This window comes from Lissotriton vulgaris, chromosome 1_1 (assembly GCF_964263255.1).
Source record: "Lissotriton vulgaris chromosome 1_1, aLisVul1.2, whole genome shotgun sequence".
Taxonomy (NCBI): Eukaryota; Metazoa; Chordata; class Amphibia; order Caudata; family Salamandridae; genus Lissotriton; species Lissotriton vulgaris.
In genome coordinates this window covers 959,115,582-959,142,896 of record NC_141685.1, presented here as the reverse complement: position 1 = coordinate 959,142,896, position 27,315 = coordinate 959,115,582, and the positions used below count along the sequence as shown (strand labels likewise).

The following is a 27,315-nucleotide window of genomic DNA, read 5'->3' as shown; positions in this document are numbered from 1 at the left end:
AGGGCGATAGATAGAGTGAGGGAGGGCGATAGATAGAGTGAGGGAGGGCGATAGATAGAGTGAGGGAGGGCGATAGATAGAGTGAGGGAGGGCGATAGATAGAGTGAGGGAGGGCGATAGATAGAGTGAGGGAGGGCGATAGAGTGAGGGAGGGAGGGCGATAGAGTGAGGGAGGGAGGGCGATAGAGTGAGGGAGGGAGGGCGATAGATAGAGTGAGGGAGGGCGATAGATAGAGTGAGGGAGGGCGATAGATAGAGTGAGGGAGGGCGATAGATAGAGTGAGGGAGGGCGATAGATAGAGTGAGGGAGGGCGATAGATAGAGTGAGGGAGGGCGATAGATAGAGTGAGGGAGGGCGATAGATAGAGTGAGGGAGGGCGATAGATAGAGTGAGGGAGGGCGATAGATAGAGTGAGGGAGGGCGAGCGATAGAGTGAGGGAGGGCGATAGAGTGAGGGAGGGCGATAGAGTGAGGGAGGGCGATAGAGTGAGGGAGGGCGATAGAGTGAGGGAGGGCGATAGAGTGAGGGAGGGCGATAGAGTGAGGGAGGGCGATAGAGTGAGGGAGGGCGATAGAGTGAGGGAGGGCGATAGAGTGAGGGAGGGCGATAGAGTGAGGGAGGGCGATAGAGTGAGGGAGGGCGATAGAATGAGGGAGGGCGATAGAGTGAGGGAGGGCGATAGAGTGAGGGAGGGCGATAGATAGAGTGAGGGAGGGCGATAGATAGAGTGAGGGAGGGCGATAGATAGAGTGAGGGAGGGCGATAGATAGAGTGAGGGAGGGCGATAGATAGAGTGAGGGAGGGCGATAGATAGAGTGAGGGAGGGCGATAGAGAGAGTGAGGGAGGGCGATAGATAGAGTGAGGGAGGGCGATAGGTAGAGTGAGGGCCTATAGATCAATAGATAGATTGAGTGAGGTCAAAAGATAGATAGAATGAGAGCGATCGATCGATAGATAGATAGATAGAGTGATGGCGATAGACAGAGAGTAAGGGCGAAAGATAGATAGACAGATCGAGTGTATTTATGTTGCATTGAGCAGTGTAAGTATGAGGTGTGTAATTATATGGCACTGAGTGGTATTATGTGGAGTGTATTTACGTTGCATTGAGAGCTGTGTAATCATGTGACGTGTAATTATGTGGCAGTGAGTGGTATTTGGAGTGTATGTTGCATTGACTGCAGTGTAATTATGTAGCATATAATTATGTGGCACTGAGTGGTATTGTGTGGAGTATGTTGTATTCAGTAGAGTGTAATTGTGTGGCGTGTAATTATGTGGCACTGTGTGGTATTGTTTGGAGTGTATGTTGCATTGAGTGCAGTGTAATTATGTGGCGCTGAGTGGTATTGTGTGGAGTGTGTTGCATTCAGTAGAGTGTAATTTTGTGGTGTGTAATTATGTGGCACTGAGTGGTATTTGGAGAGTATGTTGCATTGAGTGCAGTGTAATTATGTAGCATATAATTATGTGGCACTGAGTGGTATTGTGTTTCGCTATGCTTTGTTATGCTATGCTATGTTTTGTTATGCAACGTTTTGTTGTGTTTTATTATGCTATGCTTTGTTTTGCTATGCTATGTTTTGTTATGCTATGTTTTGTTATGCTATGTTTTGTTATGCTATGTTTTGTTATGCTATGCTAAGCTTTGTTTTGTTATGCTATGCTGTGTTTTGTTAAACTATGCTATGTTTTGTTGTGTTTTGCTATGTTTTGTTATGCTATGTGTTTTGTTATGCTACGTTTTGTTATGTTATGGTTTGTTTTGCTATCCTATGCTTTTTTTTGTAATGCTATGCTAGGTTTAGTTTTGCTATCCTATGCTTTGTTTTGTTATGCTATGCTATGTTTTGTTATGCTATGTTTTGTTGTGTTTTGCTATGCTATGCTTTGTTATGCTATGTTTTGTTATGCTATGCAATGTTTTGTTGTGTTTTATTATGCTATGTTTTGTTTTGCTATGCTATGTTTTGTTATGCTGTTTTGTTATGCTATGCTATGTTTTGTTATGCTATGCTAAGCTTTGTTTTGTTATGCTATGTTGTGTTGTGTTTTTTTATGCTATGTTTTGTTGTGTTTTGTTATGCTAAGTTATGTTATGTTTTGATATGCTTTGTTATGCTATGTTTTGTTATGTATGCTATGTTTTGTTATACTATGCTTTGTGTTTTGCTATGTTTTGTTGTGTATTGTTATGCTATGTTTTGTTTTGCTATGCTTTGTTATGTTTTGTTATGCTATGTTTTGTTGTGTTTTGTTATGCTATGCTATGCTTTGTTGTGTTTTGCTATGCTATTTCTTGTTTTGTTATGCTAGGTTTGGTTTTGCTATCCTATGCTTTGTTTTGTTATGCTATGGTATGTTTTGCTATGCTATGCTAGGTTTTATTATGCTATGCTGGTGAGGGTGTGTGAGGGCGAGTGAGGGTGTGTGAGGGTTAGGGGGTGTGAGGGTGTGTGAGGGTGAGAGGGTCGTGAGGGTGAGTGAGGGTGTGAGGGTTAGGGGGTGTGAGGGTGAGGGGTGTGAGGAGGTGAGGGTTAGGGAGTGAGGGTATGAGGGTGACTGAGGGTGTGTGATGGTGATGGGGTGAGGGTAAGGGTGTGTGAGGGTGAGTGGGTGTGTGAGGGGGTGTGAGGGGGTGTGAAGGTGTGTGAGGGTGGGTGAGGGTGAGTGAGGGGATGTGAGGGTGAGTGAGGGTGTGTGAGGGTGAGTGAGGGGGTGTGAGGGTGATGGTGTGAGGGTGACAGGGTGTGTCAGGGTGAGGGTAAGGGTGTGTGAGGGTGAGGGGGGTGAGGGGGTGTGAGGGTGTGTGAGGATGAGGGGGTGAGGGTGAGTGAGGGTGCAAGAGTGAGGGGGTGTGAGGGTGAGGGGGTGTGAGGGTGGGTGAGGGTGAGGGTGAGGGTGAGTGGATGTGAGGGTGTGTGATGGTGAGGAGGGGTGACCAGAGACAGACAGAGGCCACTGGAGACAGTCAGAGAGCAGCCTAGACAGGGGAGAGAGCGCGGAGAGAGGGAAGAGAGAGCGGAGAGTGAGAGGGAAGAGAGAGTGGAGAGTGAGAGGGGAGAGAGAGTGGAGAGTGAGAGGGGAGAGAGAGTGGAGAGTGAGAGGGGAGAGAGAGTGGGGAGAGAGAGGGGAGGAGAGAGTGGAGAGTGAGAGGGGAGAGAGAGTGGAGAGTGAGAGGGGAGAGAGAGCGGAGAGTGAGAAGGGAGAGAGAGCAGAGAGTGAGAGGGGAGAGAGAGCAGAGAGTGAGAGGGGAGAGAGAGCAGAGAGTGAGAGGGGAGAGAGAGCGGAGAGAGAGCGGAGAGAGAGCGGAGAGAGAGAGGAGAGAGAGGGGAGGAGAGAGTGAGAGGGGAGAGAGAGTGGAGAGAGCGCGGAGAGAGGGAAGAGAGCGGAGAGTGAGAGGGAAGAGAGCGGAGAGTGAGAGGGAAGAGAGTGGAGAGTGAGAGGGGAGACAGAGCGGAGAGTGAGAGGGAAGAGAGCAGGGAGTGAGAGGGGAGAGAGGTCTGACACCGAGATGAGTGCAGAGAGTAAGGGTGGAGGTCTGACACACACTGAGACGAGAGTGAGAGAGGTCTGACACGGAGACGAGAGTAAGAGAGGTCTGACACTGAGACGAGAGTGCAGGGACGGTAACAGCAGAGTGCGCTCTGACTCAGAGGTGACAGGCGGGTGAGTGCGCCGGAGGTCGATTCTCCGGCGATGGTCGGGGTCCGAGATGAGACAGAGGCCGGGCTCAGCAGTGCTGCGCTCTACCTGTTGCCATCTTCATATGAAAATGCCAATAAAGCGATTTAAACTGTAACATCAAATCCAAAGTATTACAAAGAAAGGCTGAGGATGATCACATTTTTTCCCAAATAAAGGCAGCAAGAATCATTACCAGTCTTATCAGTCTGATTATATAGTTGTGGCAAGAAGACATTGGGCTCATGTAGTTATCATGATGCCATGATTAATTACAAAAACGCTGACTTTCACTAGCGGTTGATGTGGGGGAGAGAGATCAAAGCAAGCCTCGATCTCGTTTTTAGGTCTCACAGAGAGACCTATTGCAACCAAACCACAAAACTGACTATTTACGATGAGGATTTCCAACAGTTCACGTGAATCACGTGACCATAAGCTCCTCGTGCACGAGCTCACATGCGATCATCAAAGGCAGCCCAGCCTCCCTCACACAAGCTTCTCCCAGCAGGCCGTCCACCCCCCTTCCTCTCCATATGGTCGCTCGAGTTGCAGGCAGCCCACCCACTCCCTCTCCAGCGCCTGCCTTCCGTGACACGTATTCCATCATCAAAAGGCAGCGAGAGCTTCAAAGGCATCAGATTCCCTGCCCACTGCTTCACACTTCACAGCCCCCAGGCCGTGACTTGTTTTACTTGTTACAGTAGCATTGATGTGACTTTTTTCCCATGGCGCCTGGTTCACCCCCTCGCTTCTCGTTGTTCTGTTGGCTGAGGTCTTCCAACCTGTACAGGAAGCCGTGCCGGCTCTGCTTGTTTTTTTTTTTAATCCATTTCACGGCAAAGCGCTGACGTCTTGCAGACCCATATTTGCGTACAATCAGCCAGCCGTCAGCTGCTCCATGAGCAGAGACTCGAACGACGGGACAGCACGCACATACACCCACAAATGCACGCACATCCTGAACCTTGGCTCGGGGTCAGAGGAGTTCTTTGTTTGTTGCAAGGTTTAGGAATACTTCCCCAACCACATTCCTGTGCCCCCACGACTATTTTTTTTTATAACCGTACATGGGTCATTTCTCTCTCCTCCGTGGCCACTTACGTTGATGGGAGTGACTGATCCACGATCACGTGCCTTTGCTGTTGGGAGTGTTCAGTGAACCAAAATGCACTTTTGATGCTTGAGGGCATCTTTGCAAAGCTCCCGGGGTGGTGGTGTCTGAACTCGGCACTGCTCGATGTTACTTTACACAACATGAATGTTCCAGACCTGTCACAGCCGGACATTTCTTTGCCCTGGGTTGGTTGCAGCGGATCTGAGACGGACTGCCTGACAGCTCCTTGTGATTTCCCCGTAACTAACACTGGCTGGCATTTCTCAGTACATCTGCCGATTTAGCCATCTCTCACTGTCTTCCGGAACAAGTCAGGGGGAGGATCCCATGTAATGTTTAATGTCCCCCAAAATACGATCTCCCTGTCTGGGTTTCTAAGCAAATCTTTCCCTGAACGACTTCCAGTTATCTGCTGGAGAAAGTGGTCCCACCCCTCGCTTCTATGCTCCTCCCCCTCCCCCACACACATTACCAGCAGCACAAACTTATGCGCACACAGTACGACAAACACACCAGCAGCAATTTACTCACTCACCCATCACCACACCCAAGTATGCAAACTCACCCACTGGTTAATTAACATACAAAGCGCATTATTAGCAGAAGAGTACTTCACCATAGACAAACTCCACTACACACGCATCTTACACACGCACATACAGCAAATACACACCACTTACCTAAGCACCAACACGCTTGGAATAAAACACATTAGCACTAGACTTACCAGCACAATGCACACAACGAGAGAAAACATACACTAGTCACCCCACCAGGGCAGTGTATCAACATCAGCAACCCATACTCACAAGCACACACCTTACTATGCGCGCTGCAAACCCAGCTTGCACACACAGGACACACATTCTGTCATAACGCACACATCATGCGTACATAAAAGAAAACATGCCCACAGCATACACTGCGGGCACAAACCAAAGACCCTGCACACAAAAAACACCACCACCCCACGCACATATATGACCAATTAAATGCACACAGCAGTCGCGTGTATCACCCAGGCGCCCGCATGCACAGCAGAGACAACGCATCAACAAAGCGCACGTATTACATACGAATGCAGCACTCCAGCAACAACACACACCATACATAAGGAAATGCACACAAAGCACATCGTCATCACACAGGCGAACCCAGATGCATATCCTATCAGCACCTCATGCACAGCGTCACGTATCACCGGCACCACACAGACACACAATGTTTATTATCCCAGCCTGACATGACATTTATAAGGACAGCTGCAGAACTGGTATTTTTTCATGTATGTTGTATTTATTGAAAAGACAGGGAACACAAACACATCTCCTGCCTCAATCCCAGACAAAGGGGGAGGACAAAGTGTTCCAGATGTGTCCTTCTACATATTCCCAGCCCCATCCACGATTTTGTACCACGCTTTATTTTCACAAATTGTGCTTTTAAAGGGTTGCGATATTTCACAGTGGAGTCTAGCACTAAGTAACCATGGTTTCTGAAAAATGTGGCTCTGAACTCATGACAATCTTGCTACACACAGGGTAACGTGCACAGACTCAACAACCAGGTCAAGAATGTCATCGTCCTTAAAGACAGTGGAGAGAGATCTCCCAAACTCATTTGGTCTGCACATTAGTACTACTGTGTACATCGGATTTCGGATGTATATGTACAGGATTTTGTATTCATGTGTACATCAGATTTCGCATGATTGTGATTTCGTATGAATGTGTTCAGTAGGAACAATGAAGGCTGCAAAAGAGGCTCGTCCCCGGCACGGTGTGGTTCCCCACCTAGTGGAGTGACCCCCAGCACGGTGCTGTCCACACTAGATGCTTGGGGGGCTGGTGGGGTTCACATCTACATTCTTGACACTAGAGCCGTGCCCTCAAACAGTAGCCGGGCCTCCTCCTTCACAGTTCCCACAGGAGCCCAGAAGCCCCAGCCAGGACAGTCTGATTTCCCTCAGACCAGTAGACATGGCCTCATCTGCTCGTTCAAGACCAACCTCTAACCTCACCAAAGGGCCAGAAGAAAGTCTGTGCAGAGGCATTCTCCCCTCACTGAAGGGGAGTTGATCATTAAAGGAATCAATCAATCAAAGCATTTGTAAAGCGCACTACTCACCCGGAGGGTCTCAAGGTGCTAGGGGAGGGGGGTCCGCTACTGCTCGAACAGCCAGGTCTTGAGCTGCTTCCTGAAGGAGAGGTGGTCCTGGGTCAGGCAGAGGTGGGTCAGGAGGGAGTTCCAAGTCTTGGCGGCTAGGTAGGAGAGGATCTTCCCCCTGTGGTGGCTCTTCGGATGCGGGGGACGGCGGCGAGGGCGTGGCCGGTCGAGCGAAGCTGGCGATTGGGAGCGTAGAAGTTGAGGCGGCTGTTGAGGTATCCTGGGCCTTGGTTGTGCAGGGCTTTGTGTGCGTGGGTGAGGTGACGGAAGGGGATTCTCTTGTTGACCGGGCACCAGTGCAGGTCTCTCAGGTGTCCGGAGATGTGGTTGCGACGGGGTATGTCCAGGATGAGTCGTGCTGAGGCGTTCTGGATCCGCTGGAGTCTCTTCTGGAGTTTGGCGGTGGTTCCGGCCCCTACTTTCCGCTAGTGCCCTCAAAGATGAATTAATACTGTCCTGGGCATGGAGCCAGACAGTTACGTGTATTTGGCTTAAACTTTGAGAGGGAACTCTGTGCACCAGCCCTGGTTCTTTCTTTTCCTCTTTCATTCTCTTTATTTTTTCTCCTTTTCTCTGCATCGTTCTTCCTTTCTAATTCTCTTTTCTTTCTTTATATTATTTTCCTTTGTTCTTTCATTCTTTCTTTTTCGTTTCCATTTTTTCTCCATACTCCATTTACTTTACCTTCATATCCCGTTTCTTCCTTCTCTTTCTTTCTTTTGTCCTACTTCTTTCTGCCTCTATTCCCTTCTTTACCACCCTTTTCTCTTCTTTCCCTTTCTTTCAGCCTTATCTTTCCCTGTCTTGATCTTTCCTCCCTTCTTATTTTTCTCTTTATTTGTATTTATTTCTTGTACGTTTCTCCATGTATCTCCTTTTTTCCCCATTTTATTTTAACTTCTTTGCCTTTGTACCTCTCATTTTAGTCTTGCCTTACTCTCCATCCTTTTCTTGTCTTTTTTTCTGTTGCCTTCTTTCCTCTTTCTCCATTCTGATGTTCTTATTTGTCTCGTTATGCCTTTCTCTGTCATTATTTTTCTTCTTCTCCTCTTTCATTTCACTGTTTTGTTTTTTTTCCTTTCATTTTCTTCTCATGTATCTTTTTCCTTCACCGCCTTTCTTTTGCTCTTTTTCTATCTATTTGTCCTCATTTATTCCTTCTATTTTCATATCCTATTTTTCTCTGCCTTCTTTCTTTCTCTTACATGTTTTTCTGCACTCTGTCATCCTTCTGTCTTTCTCTCCTCTTCTAATTTTTCTCACATTCTCTATCTCTATTTATTTCTCGTTCTTTCTCACTTTTGCTGTCTTAGAGCAAAGGGGCAAAAACTGATCCTCAGGGACCACAAATGTACACTTTGTGCAGTACAGCTCATGTGTCATCAATGCTGTGTGCTGCTTGTATCAGGAATAGGGTACTCTAGGGGCAGTACCCTACGCCCTCACTCCATCTATCGCCCTCCCTCACTCTATCGCCCTCCCTCACTCTATCTATCGCCCTCCCTCACTCTATCTATCGCCCTCCCTCACTCTATCTATCGCCCTCCCTCTATCTATCGCCCTCCCTCACTCTATCTATCGTCCTCCCTCACTCTATCTATCGCCCTCCCTCTATCTATCGCCCTCACTCTATCTATCGCCCTCACTCTATCTATCGCCCTCACTCTATCTATCGCCCTCACTCTATCCATCGCCCTCACTCTATCCATCGCCCTCACTCTATCCATCGCCCTCACTCTATCTATCGCCCTCACTCTATCCATCGCCCTCACTCTATCTATCGCATGACCACACATCACTCAGCACCACCACTGCATCACTCAGGGGCACCACAGCATCACTATGCACTACCACAGCATCACTATGCGCCACCACAGCATCACTATGCGCCACCACAGCATCACTATGCGCCACCACAGCATCACTATGCGCCACCACAGCATCACTATGCGCCACCACAGCATCACTCGTCGCCACCACAGCATCACTCGTCGCCACCACAGCATCACTCGTCGCCACCACAGCATCACTCGTCGCCACCACATCAATCTAGTTCAAATATGTTCTCTCAATGTTTCAAGCTTTATTACAAATGTCACAAAAAGATGTTAATATTTCACTTCTGTGCTTGGATTTTCGTCACAATAAAATACACTGAACATAATCTTCACAAAAGTTATTTACAAAAGTTTAATCTATTGCCATTATAAATCACAATAACCTATTTAAGTATTAATTATTAAAAAAAACACATTGTTAATTGTAATATCAATACATTTAAGTCACGTAAATACAACACATATTGCATTACAAATGCTATAGGTGTCACATTTGCCTAAGTTAAAACTATTGGCATTGTAAATGACAAAGCTATTAATTTCGCTATTTTTAAAACCAACACAAATAAAATATGTCATTTACAAGACCAATAGCTCAAACTTTCCTAATGCGAGACCTATTGCATTGCAAATGCTTGTTTTTCTGGGAGGGAGCATGAGCAGTATGGCTGCTTCATATGAAATTGACTATACAGGAACACGTGACTACTGCTATTATGACTGAGATGAATCTGTATGGCATCTTCTGTCAATGGCCACATTCCTTAACAGTTTAATAGTCCTGAAGGCAAGCCACTGAATCAAAGAACATAATTAGAAAAAGCATCAAAGCAGCTCTTCTAACAAACGGTCCTAGAAAACTATGTGCTGGTAAAAAAAAAAATCACATGGGAAATGTATTTCTAGTAGAACCTACATCACTATCACCAAGCAGGGTCAGAAGTGTCAAGTGTTCTTCCTAAGTGAGTGGGGGGTGGGGACACAAGCTGCTTCACTGCATGATGGGAGTGAGCAACGTGCGGAGTTCTTAAGTGGCAGGGTCGAAGTTTATTGTTTTAGCAAAAAGTACTGAAACACCACACCACGTTTCCTTCTTTCTTTTACAATCCTGTTGTCAAAGTGGCGTTTTCAGTAACATGTATCCCAGAACGACTCATCTGGTAGACTGGATTTTGCATAATAAAGGATGAAATGAAACCATGCATATTTAAAAATGTATTCCGTGAGAACACGCATGGCAGGAAACACTACCATTTATGAATTCAGATACAATTCCACTATGACAAACTAAACCTGCTGGCTGTACAGGATTCGCTGGCCATAATGTATCTAAACAGACAGCTCGCAGGTGTGAACAAGCATTTACAATGCAACTTATTCAAAAATTGACATGGTTTCTCGTAACACAGATATGTGGTGGAATGCCTAATGTGGCAGGCACTGACGTGACAGTCGTGGATTCTGCGCTGGATGTAAGGAGCGAGAGGGACAGGAGGAGGAAAGGTGGGAAGGAACACGTCCTGGGGGGAGGTGGCTGGGGAGGAGAAATCCAAGTAAGGCTGTGTGCAGGGAGAGGGGAGGTGCTGGAGCTGGGGAACAGATGGCTGGGCAGAAATGCGAGTCACGGCCTGGTGGCCGTGAAGTGTGAAGCAGTGGGCGGGGAGGCAAAAGCAAATGGTAAGGGGAGCCTTTGAAGAGCAAGGCAGGGGGATAGAAGCGCGTTCACGAGCACGTTCACTTCTACAAATCCTCATTGTGAAGTCAGCTTTGTGGTTTGACTGCATTAGGTCTCTCTACGGGACCTAAAAAGGGGGCCAAGGCCGACCAGTGTTATTATAGGCCGACATCTTTAATAGATGCGTCCTGTAAATTAATGGGCAGTGTGATATTGGCACGCCTCGAAACATGGGCAGAGTCCGCAGGCATTATTGCGGATTCCCAGTATGGGTTTAGGAGAGGCAAGGGAACCACGGAGTAGTGCCCAAATTTGGCTTTAATTATGGGTAAGTACATGGGGGCCAAGCAAAGTTGTATTCACTTGGCCTTCATGGACTTATCTAGTGCTTTCGACACAGTTTGTAGGGGCAAGTTGTGGCCAATGATGGAGACCATGGGGTTTGAAAAACCGCTGGTCCCCTTGCTTCGCAGACTTCATGCTGCTACAAGGGTGAGTGTCAGATTTGGCAGAGGTGGTGAGAAGACGGCACCTATTCCATCGACCGAGGGTGTTCGCCAGGGGTGTATATTGGCACCGTTTTTATTCCTGGTGTACACCAATGGCTTGGAAAATTATTTGTTGGATAGTGGTGTTGATTTCCCCTTGGCTAATGGTAAACGGATCCCTATGCTGTCATATGCAGATGATACGGTTTTAATGACCCTCACTGCTAATGGCATGCAGACCTGTCTGAATGCCTTTGAAGCCTTTATAGAAGGTTTAGACCTTAAGGTCAATTTGCAAAATCTTTTGCCATGGCCTGCGGTCCAAAAGGGCTGAAATCTCGCAGGTACATGGTGAAGGATTCAATTATTATGAAAGTTGAACATTTTAACTACCTGGGGAACCTCTTCAATAAAAATCTGAACTGGGATCCCTTAATTTCTGCCCGTGCACAAAAGGCTACACAATCGATTGAGGCCCTCTTCCGTTTTGCTAGTAAATTGGGCCAAAAACAGATTGTGGAATTAATTACCCTGTACAAAGCTAAATGTCTTTCTGTTGCAACCTATGGGGCGGGAGTGTGGGGGACACAAAACTGTAGTAAAATACAGGTTATGGAAAATAAATTCGTTAAGCACCTGTTATCTGTTCCATCCGGTACTTCTAATAACTTTTGTCACGAGGAGATGGGCTTAGATTTTGTAAGGGACATCATTCTTGTGTCCCCTTTGCTTTTATGGTCTAAGGTTTGGAGTTCTGAAGATCTGAAATTGACTAAGGAAATTTTGCAGGATTGTCTCAACCTTGACCATTGTATGAAGATTCCATGGATACTTTGTTAGGGATACCTTCCATAGGATCGGGTTAGGTCATATGTTCCAAAATCCTAGCATGGTGTACAAGGACTCCAAGTTGGTGATTAAAAAAGCCTATTGTACTACTTTAGGAACTCTGAAGCAAAGTGGATGTATGCAAGATAAGGGTAAGCTGCTTCCGCAGTTTTACCTAGCGAACTTTATGCATACCCAATGGCGCTTTTATTTAACAGGGTTTCGTCTTGGTTCCCTCCACTTTCTTCCTATTCCTAAACAAGAGGGGGTGGTGTGAGAGGCTTCCCCCCTGCCCTTGTAATGATAGGATTCGACAAAGTACTTTACATCTTATCCTTTTTTGTGCCCTTTATAAGGATGCAAGAAACCAGTTCATTAGGCCTGTATTATCAACCCTTGGTTCCCGTTACTACAAGGAGGGGTATGAGCATCTATTGTCCTTGTCCACTCCAGCAATATGTAGTGCTGTACTTAGTTTTATTAGAGTGGCCCTCGGTATTCGAAATCGATATTAAACAGAATTATGAGTAGTAATCGGTGGCATAAGTCCATTATGTTCGCCTATTTCATTGAAGAAAGGTTAATATATTTAAATGTATTGTAATTTTAATAAGTAAAATGTTTTATGGTCTTTTGGAATGCATAAAGCTGTTGGAGCGATGGTGTCTTTTTACTGTATTCAAATGTTGCACAAATACTTCACACATTGCCACAGAGTTAAGACGGATTGTTCTGTGCAAAGCTACCCTAGGGTGGAGGTCATGCTTTGGACTTTATCCTGACAAGGATCGTGGCTCCTGCTTGACCGGGGCTAACACGTCAACCAGCAACCCCATTTCTTACATATAGTAAATAAGATTACTGCAGATTTTTAACAGTATTTATATTATTGTTCATGTGATTAGTTTTCTCCCGCCTAATTCCTTCCTACGAAATGTATAGGCAAAATGCAAATTACAACTTTTCGCTTCACTCCAAGCTTAAGCGCAGGTACAAGCCTACCGCAACAGGTCTGGAACACCCCTTGATGCATGACAACTCTTCCCACCTAGACTACTTCATAAACCCACTCTACCAACCACACCTACTGGAGGTGCCCCTTACTCGTTCAATCAAAAGCACAGAGACCTTGTCAAAGGTATGCGGTTTTATACAAAGGCTACAATACCATACTCCAACAGGGTACGGTCAAATAAACACTTACTGCCCTTACAGACCTTTATTTTGCAGAACGAAGCACCCAGAATCTTGGAGGAAGGAAGATTCAGTTTTCTGAGGATTTAAGATTTTCTAGTCAACGATCATCCACTTCTCTACCTAAAATCAAAGGGACTGTCCACCAGCCTTGCTTGTGTATTTCACAGGATCTTGTCAAATGCACCCAGAGTCTACTGCACACAATAGAGTGGATGATGTCCAGACCTCTGCGTACACACTGCTTTGTCATGTCATGAAAACAGCCCATTTATGGATGCATGCAAATCAATGAGTGGTAGCTCCATCTCCCACAAGACATGGGAGCAAAAGTCCCTCAAAGCAAAACTGCCAGTTTGATTGATGAGAACTTGCATGGGTTTGAGCTTTTTATTGGAAATGCTATGAAGTGGTTGCTAATCCACACTAAATTCAGTCTCATCCTTCAGGGATGTCAAGAATTCTGGAACGTTACACAGCAAATAATAAATGTTTAGCAAAGTTTCCTTTACTGCAGTTTTAAAAGAAAGTAGTAGTTTATCTGCAAATGCATACATGTTGACACTAGGGTGCCCAGAAGGATTACCACCCTCTAATTAAAAGGAGACGTTTTAGAGAATGTTTTTTATTATTATTTTTTTTAAAAGCATCAAACAGCCTCACAGACTAAACAGTTCGGGATGTAGGTCTGTTTAACTGCTACTCCGCTTTTCTTCACTACCATAAAACAGGAGGAACCAGTGGAGAGATTAACATGATGGTGTAGTAGAGAGACTGATAATGGTCTGCAAGTAGATGGTACAAGGCCTCCAGTCCATGATCAGATTGGAACTGTTCAGTCAAGTTACACCCACAATTACTGCGAAGAGGTGCAGCTATTGCATCAAACAAAAGTAAATCAGTTTGTTCATGAGCACAATTTAATTCGCAGTCTGGTGGTGAATAATGAGCGGATGAGCTCAGATTTATCTTGCCCATCAGATAGGTTTCTTCCTAAGTACTAGGTAAATAACATTGCAAGTGGCCTCATTGTCTATAAGGACCCCCATGCAATATCAATTTCCTTGCCTCAGAAGAAAGACTCACAGCAACCTCAAAATTAACTAGGCTAAGTCCATCATTTCGCCCCCTCACCTCGGCCATGGAGCCGATGGACCTAGACTTTACATTGACCTGGTCGGCTGATTCTGTGCGCTATTGTGGCATCCAGGGTTATTCTAATTCCGAAATAGTATTCAGGGACATTTTCGGTAAAGCAATTACTAAATTGGAGGATGATATTGTTAGATGGGTGCGCCTGCCATTATCGCTTTTGGGCCGCATCTCCTTAATGAAGATGGTGGTTCTCCCCAGATTTCAGTTTTTTCCCCCCTGAATATCCCCATGGTTCTACCAGCTTATTTTTTTAAATGTGTAAGATCCTTATTGATACGTTTGGCCTGGGCCGGCAAACAACCCTGAGTCGCATGGGAAATACAGACATTACCGTACTTGATTAGGGGCCTCGGCGCACCAGACCTGGAAATTTACTACAGAGTGGTGCAGTGCACCCATGTCTTTTAGTGGTTGCATCAGCAATCTCCTCCTCCACATTTGCACATTGAAAGGGTCCCTGCTGCACCCTCCCCTCTGTTGGACGAGCTGTATCAGGCCCCATCTCGTTGTACGGGTCTTTTAAGACTAACAATGCTACATGCAATGCTTGGCAGAACTTAGTTAAAAGACAGGCCACCTCAATTTTGTACTCCGCGCAATATAACTTTGCCAGTGGTTGCTAATCCTAAAGGAACTGGAGGTATTACGCGCCCTAGGGCAAATGAGTATTTCAAAAACAGGAGAACTATTCGAGGATGGTAGGGAACGTACCTGGGAATAAATTATGGATAATCAGCAACCTCTAACGCCACTTGTGATGTTCCATATTTAGAGTCAGACATGCTCTTCGAGATATGCTTGGGGAAGACATGTTAGAACCTCCAGAAGTGGGTCCTCTTTCACTGGTACCGAGAACAGATTCCCCCAGCCACCTTGTTTCCATAATCTATTGCATGACAAGATTATCACAAGAACTTTTACATTAAGGCCAGAATGGAGTGGCAAGCTGAATTTGACGCAACGTTAGATGACAATACATGGAGCTATTGCTGCGATGCCACATGGAGATCGCTGAATGGTCGTCACAGATTTATTTACTTTAATTTCCTGAACAGGGTATATTTTACTCCAGCTTGCTTACATCGATATGGCCTCAGAGAGCCTGCGAGTTGCGAGAGATGTAATACGGACCAGGCAGGATTCATACATTTGGCCTGGTTGTGCCCGGATATTGCTAAATAATGGGCACTTATTTTTCAAAATCTAACCGATATCATAGGAGTACACTTGGCTCCTGACCCTATGCTAGCCCTTCTGGGTTACTCTAAACAAGTGAGGAGAGATAACCATAGATTAGTAGATATAGGCTTATTACTTGCGAAGTGGGTGGCTATGTGCTGGGCCCGTGGTTCTCCCCCTATCATCACACAATGGCCTAGAGATATGCTGTTCTGCAACATACAAACAGTTATATTGCAAGTTGCTTCCCCCCCGAGAGTAGGCCCCAAAATATCTGGGGCTTATACCAGAGTTACTTTGCTGGTAAAACCTAGCTCTTGTCTGATCCTGGTTCTTCCTTTGACAGGAGAAGATATATGGGGAGTTCTGCATTTGCGAGGAACTCTGCGCACACAAGCCTCCTGAACAGTTTGATATGATGAAAGTGGGATATAGCCAGTCTGGAAAGTTCAGTGCTCATATTTGTCCCATTGGATGGTTGGCCTGTTTGATGGGGAGTTTATATCGAAGGGGTTAGATAAATTCCTGTTAAATTGATTTAATATTGCACAGTCAATATATTGAATGTATATCTATAGCTGCTATCTACTACACTAATGCGGTATCATGTATGTTCACTACTGCTTATGTTTCTTTTCGTGCCTCATTCTAATGCGCAATTATGTTTGTTTATGTTTCTTCTTGCAAAATCAATAGACATTTAAAAAAAAAAAAAAAAGAAAAAAAAGAGACTCATGGCAACTGACAAGTTCTTCTATTTCCCTACACTTATCCGTTGGGGCAAAGACCAATGGGCTGTCCTTATCCACTGTAGACACGTTTAACTACAGAATATTCCTATAGCTCTCAATTAAACTTCTTTTTTTGCTACTTTGGTGTAGTTACTTTACATTCTTCACATCTCACCTGTTTACTTTTATCACCAAGAGGAATTTACTTCACTGCCTTCTCTATAGAGCACTCAGAGGATCCTCAAATTTCTCTGAGCTATATTTCATCACAATTTCCTTACTCAAACACGAGAAAAGGTGGCTCAGGAGCAATGAGATGACGCTAGTATATACTTTTTGCTCTCATGGCGCTTTATAAGACGATTTGAAAGTATTCTTATTGCTCTTCATAAGCTCTGCAGTATATGACAACCCCCTGCCTCATGTAAATTATTGTATAATTGCAGAAAAAAAAACCAGACCACTATAAAGATGCAAAGTATTTTTCTCTTGGTCCTGAAGGTGGTGATCTAAAATTGTTGTTTTCCCCGAAACGTTCGTAGACCAGTGATCACGCACCTCGGAGTCCTACCTAAGAACCAGACTAAAGAAGAATCAACCAGAAATAAGTTTGATGGACTTATGAATGCCTAAACCTGTTTTTGATAACTGTGACGGATAGGAACAGTGAGCAGTATTCCATCAAAGATGTGTTTTGTCATTTTTGTGTAGTATGATTGATTGCATGCGTGATGAGAATGAAAGGTGAGAATGGAAGAATGATGGCGTCATTTGGGGGTTACTAAAACCTGTATCAAAACTGACAGTACCTAATTTGTTTTTCTTTCAATTGAAATGCTGATATGAATGTCTTTTTATAAATGTTTTTATGAACATACGAGTTTAATATATTTAAAAAGTACATAAAAATATAGAAATATAAATGTTTTTGATGAATAAAAAAAACTAGAGAGAAAGTAGCTTCTGTGTTGAGACTTTGTTTCATGGGGAAACATCTATTTTGAGTTATTACCAATTTTTAAACTCGATAGGCCAGATAAGAGGTTGCTCCTATTGTATTCCCACAGCTCTTCAAAGTGGAAATTGCCTGCAAACCTTAGTGTATAGGTTATGGGACCTTTAAAGACGTTCCTATCCCTATATTTATTACTGCGCTAATCAAACTTATGAATAGAGCAATACAGGACTGCCCAATTAAACATGGTTTAAAAATCACTAAGAAAATTAATGATTAAGATACACATTAGGAGTACCCCAAGATGGGCATCCTTATAGATAAAGGAATATCAATATAACTTTTCTTTAATACTGTAGCTATGGATAGTTCCGGTAGTGCATTTTAAAATGTGTTTTGAAGACATGGAACATATTATCATTGCCTGTATGTCCGGGAGACCAGGAAAGGTTAGTTGGATACTCACCTGGGACAAACGAATGGAATTTCAAGAAAATCAATTGCTAATGTAGTATAAGGGCAGTGAAACCAATCAAGTAGTTATGAAAGAACAGTTTTCAATGAACAGTAATTAGATTGTGAGCACGATTGGAGGGAAACTTCAGATTTTAGATGGTATTGACAAGAATGGCTCCTCCCATTCGAAAAGGTTAAAGAGGATCATAAATATTTAAATCAATTAAAAACCTATCACTACGATCTTGAGCCAGTCCAACAAAAAGCAACCCATGTAACAAAGTAATACAAATAAAATACAATTTTAAAAAAAAGGAGGCACAATACAGCTGTTCGTCACCAACAATAAGCCACAACTTTATTAAATCCATAGAAATAGTACAAATTCAGCTTCATCCACGCTCCAGCATCTCAAAAAAAATATATCACTCTGTTTTACATTGTCAATTCCTGCAAAGACAAAAAGAAAATGGCATTAAGAACGTTATGGTTTAAATGAAAACTAAACATCCCTAGATAATATTTCACTATGGTCAGGATGTGACCGAGTTGCTGGCTGTCAGACGGACTGGTAACTGTAACCGAACTCTGCCTTGGAGGACTTACAACGGCTACACTAGAAAAAACGAATCTTAAAACATAAGCAGAACAAGTGGTTATGTAGAATGGCTGCTTTAGCGCCAACATTACTGTTCGCTCACCAACTCATTTGGCTGACCATACATTTGCGAGACAAGCCAGTTTATTGGGGGGGGGGGGGGGGGGGGGGGGGGGGGGGGGGGAGGGGGGGGGGAAGCAGTGATCAAACCAAATGGAGAATCTTGGGTAAGTGAGGAGTGATAGTTTACTATGAATAAAAAGCCTTTAAGAAAAAAATGGTTTGCGGAAGGACAGATTACCAACATAGAAAGTTTTTTTTTTACATGGTGTTACAGCAGCTGGCATGGGAGCAAAGATCTGATGTTAAACAAGGAAATGTCCCAAGGTGATAGGCTACAGTTTTTTCTAGCACAACAACCAAAGGAGTAAGGTTAGTGCACTGCTGATTGAAGTACGATCTATATAGGTTAGGCATATATCCTAAGAAAAATACAATGAACAAGCATTGGCATAGCCAATAGGTCTCGCTTTTGGGACCATGTAAGTATTTAGTTATGCAGCACAATATCCTTGGTGCAACAACATGAACTGTTGCATGGCTAAACACTTATAAGGTGCCAAAGGCGAGACCTTTTGTCTATGCCCATGCTTGTTTATGTAGTTGTGGAACGGGACCCATATTTTGTCAAGTTTGGGCAATGTATATCGCAGGGTGGCTGCGAGTTGCTCTATCGCATTTATTGTCCATACCTTCACCCACCACTGGTCTATCGGTTGGCAAAAAGAGAGGAAAAAAAAAAAAAAAAAAAAAGAGTTCCGCCATTTCTGGGTTATCACTAGATGGGCTGCTAGTAAGAGTGGGGCTACTTATTTTTCCTCCTCAAGATAGGTGGGCCAAAGGTGTTCTTTGTGCCAATTGAGGTAGCTCAATGTTCGGGATTCCCTTCATGAGTTCCCAAACTTGGCCTCAACAAAACACACAGGGATATTGCACCCCCTTTAAAAAGACCCCTATTAGTCAAACTTTGCTAAATACACTGCAGTGTCTAACTTGTCGACTCGGGGTGTAATCCCTCGTGGATCGGTGCTGGGAGGCCCCAGGGCGTGTGATGCTTGAGACCCTTAAGTCACCTGTAATCTTTGCCTTGAAAGTGGCTTCAGGTGTGAAGGGGTCCCTCCAATTACGTCTTGAGGGTGTAGAAGAGTGTTAAGGTTTCATTACACGCCTTTCTCGCTCAAGAACAAGGTAACAAGAAATTGACTCCTGGGTTCTCCACTAGATCACATTATGTGATCTTGGAAAGTCACTATTCCCCGTGCACGAATGAGGGAATTTATCCGATAAAAAAATAGGAACGTTTAGGAGCAATCTAAATACACATTTCAGAGATTTCTGGAACTTCTGAGCTAGCATTAAGCGAAAGAAGCATTCACAAATCTAATAATTTTTATTAGATAAGTAACATATTTTAGAAGTGTTTGGTGTGGGTTAGTTGCCGCTAGCTGGAGGCCATACGCCAGTGGCAAGTTAAGACGAAGGTGGGAGAATGCTAATTATCAATAAATGATGCACGTGACTGACTTGAATAACAACATGTATCAGTACTGCTTCCAAGTAATGCTCCAGAGATTGACATTTCTGCCCTAATCAGTTTCTGGAAATGCTTTAAGTTAGAGAATTGAAACAATTCCTGAGAATTGCCAGGAGCTACCGAATACCAGGATGTGTCCAATTAATATCGCACTCCTTTCGTTTTATCTGAACAAATTCTGACAATCTTGTACTGCCATGGGCAACCTGCAGTAAAATCCGCCAGAAACGAGGTTTCCACCCAGTTAATCACCAAAATGTTCAGACATTTTCGAAATGTTGTGGCAATAGTTGCGGGTACTGTTAATACCCTGCTGCATATTTATCTATAAATTTGCAGACTTTGAAATTATTTTTTTTTTACATCATTGCCTTTTAAGTGTGGGCTAATGAAGGAGGAATAACAATAGCATCATATTTTGCGTATTTCCGTTTGGTTCCCACCAGCCCTGTACTCTCAATACCCGGCCACAATGTAAAGAGGAAACCCCCCTTCTCTGATCCCGTATTACCGCAGCGCACTTTGGAAAAGTAATGAAGAGCTGCCGCGAAGGTGCAACTCACGCTTACTCTTCATTCACGTCACAGCGACGCTGTTAATGGGGCCGAAAAAAAACAGTACGCATCTTACACCGGACGCATTATTGTTGGGGAGAGATAGACACATGCCAACATGTAGTGTTGCTGTGTAGAGAGGAGGGACTTTGCTCACGTTCTTCCTCTCTTTATGGCACGTGCCTGGGTAAGCTCTTTAATGAAACGCCAGTGGCACGTGCCTTATTGGTGTATTTATATTTGTTATAGTATATTTACTACAAGACAGAGCCCATAGTATATTTACTACAAGACAGAGCCCGCAAAGCTGATCGGTGAATGCAGAGACAAAAGCCATAGTATGCTGAGGAAAGTTGTTACTCTGCCCCTGCTTGGCTTTGTCTCGCCTGCCCTGTGATGCCTCCCCACCCCCTTCCGTGAATTTGAAGCGGCCAACAGAGTCTTGCTGAAAGACCAGGGAGGTAGAGACCGGGGAAAGGGAGTGTGTTGTGTGTGGGGGAGGAGCGGAGGCGGGGTCCTGTCCTTTATAAATCATCAGCGTGCAGCCACCAGATCGGGCACACTTGTGTCTCTGCATATACATCGCATAGCAACACACCTTGCCCAGCAGACTCAAGAAACTTAGAGCTCACCAGTAACACATTTGCATTGTGTACATGCCTACAACATCCATTGCACATACAATATTGAGGAGGGGACACACATCGCACAGGCTTCACCGACATGCATACTTGTGAAGCTCACACTGCACACAGTTCAGGGACACGCACAGGTACTTTTATCTGTAAATATAAACCTTGCACACTCACCTAAACTTGTAGCACAGACAAATGCCTACAGGAATTGCATAAGCAAGCGTGCACACACAATTGATGCGCCTATACACACGGAGACGGCCACATAATAGGACCATGGTTTGAGATTAAAGAACGAGCTGGAAATGAAATAGATTCTGTGGTGTGTTAGCCGACTGGGAAATAGAAAGTTCAGGGGCATGTCGATCCGCTTCCATTGATAAGGCCTTGGGCAATGTTTTGTGTAGACAGCTGCTTTCTTGTAGGAATTTACCAATGAAAGTTTGCAGAATGTGCGGTTGTGTAAACAAGATCTCTTCAAGGTGCTTTACATTTGAAGAGCGAGAAGTTAAAAAAATGAAGGCTTGTATTTTATTATGGAAATTCCCGCTGGAGGTAGTCAGGGAGCGCAGCGCGCTCATTACCTTGGTGTTTGGCTGAGTTTACTGCCAAGTTGTTGTTAAAGTGATAAGTGACTATTATAAATTCACGCTGCTCATCACAGCTGCTGTGCGCGTTCCTTATTTAAATATGTATCTTTCAGTGTCTGTCCTCTTTCTTGTATATGATGTTTTAAAAGCCTGCATGTTAAATTCAACTAACTTGTTTAGCAATGGCATTTCCCGTTGGTTCAAGTAGCGCCTGAGAAGCTTCAACCAACTTCCGGTCGGTCGTGCAGCCTGATTATTTTATTTCATGCTGACAAACAAGCATTGACCGTGCGGCCGCGAAAGTGACGCGACCACGAAAGTGATCGCTATCGCGCGCTGCTAGCGATTCGCTTAAGGAGCATGACGAGGAAAGCCATATGGCACCTCTGCTCGTAAGCACACGCGCAACCGAAGGCTCTAGGCCGGCCAGGATAGCATTTTCTGAAGCCCTTACTAAATGTCTCGCAGAGCAACACATGCGCTGGCTCAGCGAGACCTAAAAAGGCAGTGTGTATAGATCATCTCACCATAGTTTCTTTGCAGCTAAGAAAGTGAACAAAATAGGTATAGTGTGGATTTTAAATCAGTATTCCATATCTTTTTTTGGTTCATTTTCATCAGAAAGTAAACTTGCTGGTCAACATCATCCAAAGCCCAGCACTCACTGACCATCCTCTTTGCGGAGGTAATTATTAAAATCAGCCTAATGCAAGTAAAATTTAATAGGATACTGGGAATAACGGGAAAAAAAAGGAGAACAAGGGGGGAAATAAAAAGGCAAAGAAAAAGGATAAGACGAAAATGTAGGCAAATGGAAAGTAACTAGTATTTGGCAAAGCCAATCAGTCTCGCCTATGTGAGAGCTTTTGGCTTTGCAAATGTGTTTTAGCAATGCTGTACAGCAACATGGCTAAATGTCAGTGGTGTGGAATATAGTGGCGTACAGTGACATGGAGTAATACAGTAGTCCGTGTTAAGTAACTAAAGCGTCAAGAGACTTATGAAAGCAACAGAAATAAGAAGCTGTAATCTGGTGTTAAAAGTACAAAGCAGATTGCACATTCAGGAATAATACTGAAATGTTTATAAAATAAAAAACTAGTGATTTGCAAAATCACGAGGAACACTTGTGCTTGGCCCATGCCCCAGCGCAAGAAGGGAAGAGAAGCCTACGGGAGTTAAGTAATCTAAAGATTGCAAACAAAAGGGAAAACGCAAAAAACTAATGGTAGGCTGGAGGGCTGGTTGTAAGCCCACTGAATTGTAAACAATAGGTATTGAACATAGTGCATGTGCTGTTTAGGAGAGACCTAAAAAAGCAAGGACAAAAAAGGAAAGCAAGAAAAAAGTAAGAAATTATGAGAGGAAGGAAAGAAAGTAGCCAAAAAAGCTCACATTAACAGTGTCAGCATAACGTTTGTACTGGAAACCCCAGAATCCAGTCCATTATGGCTTAGGCAGCCCTACCAAGTCTCCATCCGCGCACAATGTCATTTCAGAAGAGAAAGCACACTGACAATACTTAGTGAAAAGGAGTAGAGTCTAGCATGTGCCACCATTCCTCTTCCTAGCTCGAAACCATGAAAAGCCACAAGATTGTTTTGAGTGTGTCACTTTGATCAGGCAGTTAAAGGCCTCCACAGCAACACCAAAACGACCCTGAATGGACTATATTTGCGGTTGGGGTTACTCCCCAGGAAAAAATAGTAGCTCCTCGTGTGTGTGAAAGTATGCCTGTGACCATACAAGTTAAACCCCTGCTAGAGATATTTATGCTCAATCTTTAGATAGACTGCTAACACAACCCTCCACCCCCCTCCCTCACCCCCAAAAGCTCTCCCTTTGATATATCTGATTTATGTTAAAAGTGGACATTTAGGTAAATACATTTATGATAATACCGGAGAATATTCATTTTTCAATTAAACAACAATAAAATACCATGAACAGTTATGCATTATTGCAATAATTAACCAACATCATCAGATACATTCATCCTGTAGGTTCAAAAGCAGTGTAAAAATTCCATTCAACCAGTAGACTATGCTGCATCTCTCCAGTATGTAAATAAGCAGCCGTAGATGTGAAACAGTGTTGTACCCAAGATCCATTTGAGGTTTCAAAATTCAATGAGAAGGCAAGGAAGAAACATTAAAAAACGCCAGCACTCTCCTAGTAATCATTTTAGCCATGGAAACTCAAGAGGGGCTTCTACAACTTCAATACTGCCCAGCACAATGACCTTACTGTATCAGCAAGGCAATTTATTGTACTGCAACATTTATATAGTGCTTACTAAACCTTTGTGGGGTGCTGAGGCACTTGCCAACATGGGTAGCAGGCTATCTACTGATTAAGGATAATATCCAGAAATACATGTGTCTAGAGATTCACGGCATTAACTTTGGTAAAACACTTCAGAAAAAAGTCAAGTAAGCATTTAAAGTGAACAGCATTTACCATAATGCGAAGGGGTGAACTGTGCTGGGAGGTGAAGCAATGTGCTCCTATCCATCTTCTTTCCCATGTAGGGTATTTATTTGGAAGTGTGCTGTCTTTTTTAAACCTGTGTGGGAAGTGTTTAAATGTGTGTGAAGACCACCAAGGTGCGGTTCTCGTTTGATGGGGCTCAGCAGTGTGAAGGATGGAGAAGTGTAAGAGATGCACAGTTTATGGTTTGGAGTAAGCGGTCTGCTTAGAGCACCGTTGCAGGTCATTTTTGGGGGGTTTGTGTGTTCATAGTCCACTTAGGCATAGGTTAAAAGGGAGATATGGAGAAATATGCTGGGATATTCTTTGTTAATATCACAAATCTGACTGTCATTATGAGATGCCAAGAAGACAAAGTATGTAGCTAGCTGGACTTGAAGGTGGAGGAAATTAGAGTACTCCATTGATCAGCAGGTTGGGGCAGATCTCTTCAGTAATTATATGCCTGTTCAGATGGTGGTGGGTTATTGTTGTGGACGAGTACACTATTCGGTGATGGATAGGACTCATAACAGTGTTGCCTTATGTGAGTGTATTTATTTATTTATTTATTTATTGGCATTTTTAAAGCGCAGCATATACCCAGGGGTGTCTTGGCGCTGATTGATTTGCCGGCTAGATGTTAAGCTGCCTTGCTCAGACCACTATTCTATACCTGGAACTCATTTATTAAACAACCAAGTTTTTAATTTTTTGCGGAATTGGAGTAGTGTGGGACACTCCCTTATGTCCTGGGGTAGAGTGTTCCAAAGTTTGGAAGCTGCCACCACAAACCGTCGGTCTCCCCACATCACAGTTTTGGTGCGGGGTACCATTAGTTGGTTGCTGTTGGTAGAACGCAGTTGGCGTGTGGGTTGATACGGTCGTAGATGGTCTTTAAGGAACTGCGGGCCCTGTTTATTAAGAACTTTGTACACAATGCACTGAGATTTAAATCTGGCTCTGTTCTGAATCGTCAGCCAGTGTAATTTAGAAATGGCATTGGATAGAGGGGCAAACTTAGGAATTCCCAGAATCAGACGTGCTGCTGCGTTCTGTATGGTCTGCAGTTTTTTTATGACTCTTACTTGGGCGTTGATAAAAAGCCCATTGCAGTAGTCTAGGGATGTCAGGACTAGTGAGCTCACCAGAGTTTTAATGGCGGTGGTAGGAAGATAAGGACTTATCTTTCGGATCATGCGTAGTTTGTGGTGGGCTGTAGAGGCCACTTTGCTAGCATGGTCATGAAATTTAGATGGTTGTCAAAAATTATTCCTAAGTTCCTTACTTTAGTCACTGGATTAGGGGGGGCACCAAATGTTTGGGGCCACCATGAGGCAGGCCATTCTGGTGAGAGTTGTCCAAAAATCATTACCTCAGTTTTTTCCGAGTTAAGTTTTAGGCAATTCGCTGCCATCCACTCACCTAGTTCTGTCAATCCTCTATGGAATTTTTTAGCTACCTCCTCTCCATCACCCCTTATAGCCAACACCAATTGCGTGTCGTCCGCGTAGGAGGTTAGGCTCATCCCATGTGCCTTGATGACATTAGCCAGGTCCGACACATATATATTAAAGAGTGTCGGACTCCGGGATGAGCCTTGAGGTACCCCACACGGTTGTGACAATTTGGCAGATTGGTAGGGGCCAAGAGTGACAGCCTGCGTTCTCTCAGAGAGAAAGGCGGCGAGGAGAGCTCTTGCCGTGGAGGAGATGCCTATTTTTCCGACACGGTCGACCAAAATACCATGGTCGACCGTGTCAAAAGCTGCTGAGAGGTCCAGCAGTACCAACACCGCTGTAACGCCTTGGTCTCTTATTATTCTTATGTCTTCGGATGCTTTAATAAGGGCAGTTTCAGTCCCATGGTATTTCCGAAATCCATACTGAGTATCGTCTAACTTCTTGTGGGTTTCTATATACTCAGTTAATTGTAGGTTCATGGCCTTTTCCACCACTTTGGCCATGAACGGGAGGCTGGCGATGGGTCGGTAGTTTTTTAGTTCTGATTTATCAGCTCCTGGTTTTTTTAACAGTGGTTTGAGCAGTGTGGTTTTTAAATTAAGGGGATATGTCCCTGAGAGCAGGATGGAATTGCAGACTTGTGTCAAGACTGGTATGATCGAGTCCATCACCGGTAAGAGCGCCGATAATGGGCAAGGATCCAACTTAGATCCAGCTTGTCAATCGAATTAAGCAGCCTGTACAAACTAAAAGACTTTCTGAATGCTGAGTGTTATGGCATTAGTTTTAATGTGGGTTATATATTGTAGTGTGATAACATTGCATAGCGCTTACTACCCTTGACAAGGTATTGAGCCGGACAGCACACTGCTCCAGGATTAGTGTTTTTGGAGTTATTGGAAATAGGCTTGCACTCTACAGAAAATATTCTATGCTTTAATCCAGTTTCTATGTGGTAGATTACGCAAGTAGGAAATAAGGTGTGGTCTTTAGTAGCACAGCCTCCAAAAGAAATAAAATTCAACAAACTTTGAGCCGTTGCCTTCCCTGTGATTCAAGATTTCTTTGAGTATCAAGAAGTTGCCAAGCAACCATGTTTAAGTTGTTCCAAACAGTTTAACAATAGTCATTAAGACACAACAAATATAGCCAGAATGCTCTCCAACCTATTAACATCTCACTGCAGGCCCTTATTAAATTATGAATGCTATGCATTCAGAACTATAAATAAGTCGCCCTCCAAGGCCCAGCTCATAAAACTACCTACATGACATCCAAGGTCAGGACTGAGATATATTTCTCTTCATCATCTGACTCTTGAATGTCCATAACCCGCCTAGACTTCCACGCACCTGCAGGATCCACAGAACGGGTCTGCAAGAGGCAAATCTTTTATATATTTTTTGTTTTAAACAGCTAATTCACTCCTAAAAATAGAAAACTTGTTTTACCTTTCTTTCCAACTGAAAGATAATAGTGGAAAATGTTTTCTAACCTAGGATTTAAAGTAGAGTCGAAAATACAAACACTTCTGTGAAATCCTGAAGATTGCGTTTTCCCCATCATGACCTGAAGGGTCAGTAAATCACTTTCCGACTCACTTGGAATGATCCCTAAATGCAGAAGTAACACAAGACAGCCTTTATTGAAAACACCTCGAGAAAGAAACAGAACTTAGGACTTTTATATATTCATGTGCTCAGTCTAAAATTTGCCAACCGATGCTTTAAAAGAGGGATGGAAAATGGGGGCTTGACTGCCCGAATTCAGATTCTACTGCATCTACACCATAAAGACTGAACGGTTTCCATCAATCTGGGCTTCAAAGACATCCAATATAGTTGTGATTTTGCAGTCGTGTGTATTTTCTTTGTGTGTTCTGAACTTGAGATTTCAGTTTTTTAGGCCTAGAACAGGCGCCGCCCTCAGAGTGATGTCCCTTA

The 27,315-nt window shown here is 43.9% G+C and overlaps 1 protein-coding gene across 35 annotated transcripts in view; it reads right to left on the bottom strand.

Annotated features, from left to right (window-relative positions):
* Positions 1–17,801: 17,801 nt before the first annotated feature.
* The window catches only part of NACA (nascent polypeptide associated complex subunit alpha), a 52,350-nt gene continuing 42,836 nt past the window's right edge, over positions 17,802–27,315 (bottom strand). For all 35 annotated transcript variants that reach the window (XM_086959782.1, XM_086959911.1, XM_086959797.1 and 32 more), the window contains one exon: positions 17,802–17,919. In XM_086959782.1, coding sequence (XP_086815908.1) covers positions 17,905–17,919 — 15 coding nt within the window. In that variant the 3' untranslated portion in view covers positions 17,802–17,904. The remainder of the gene's footprint in view (positions 17,920–27,315) is intronic.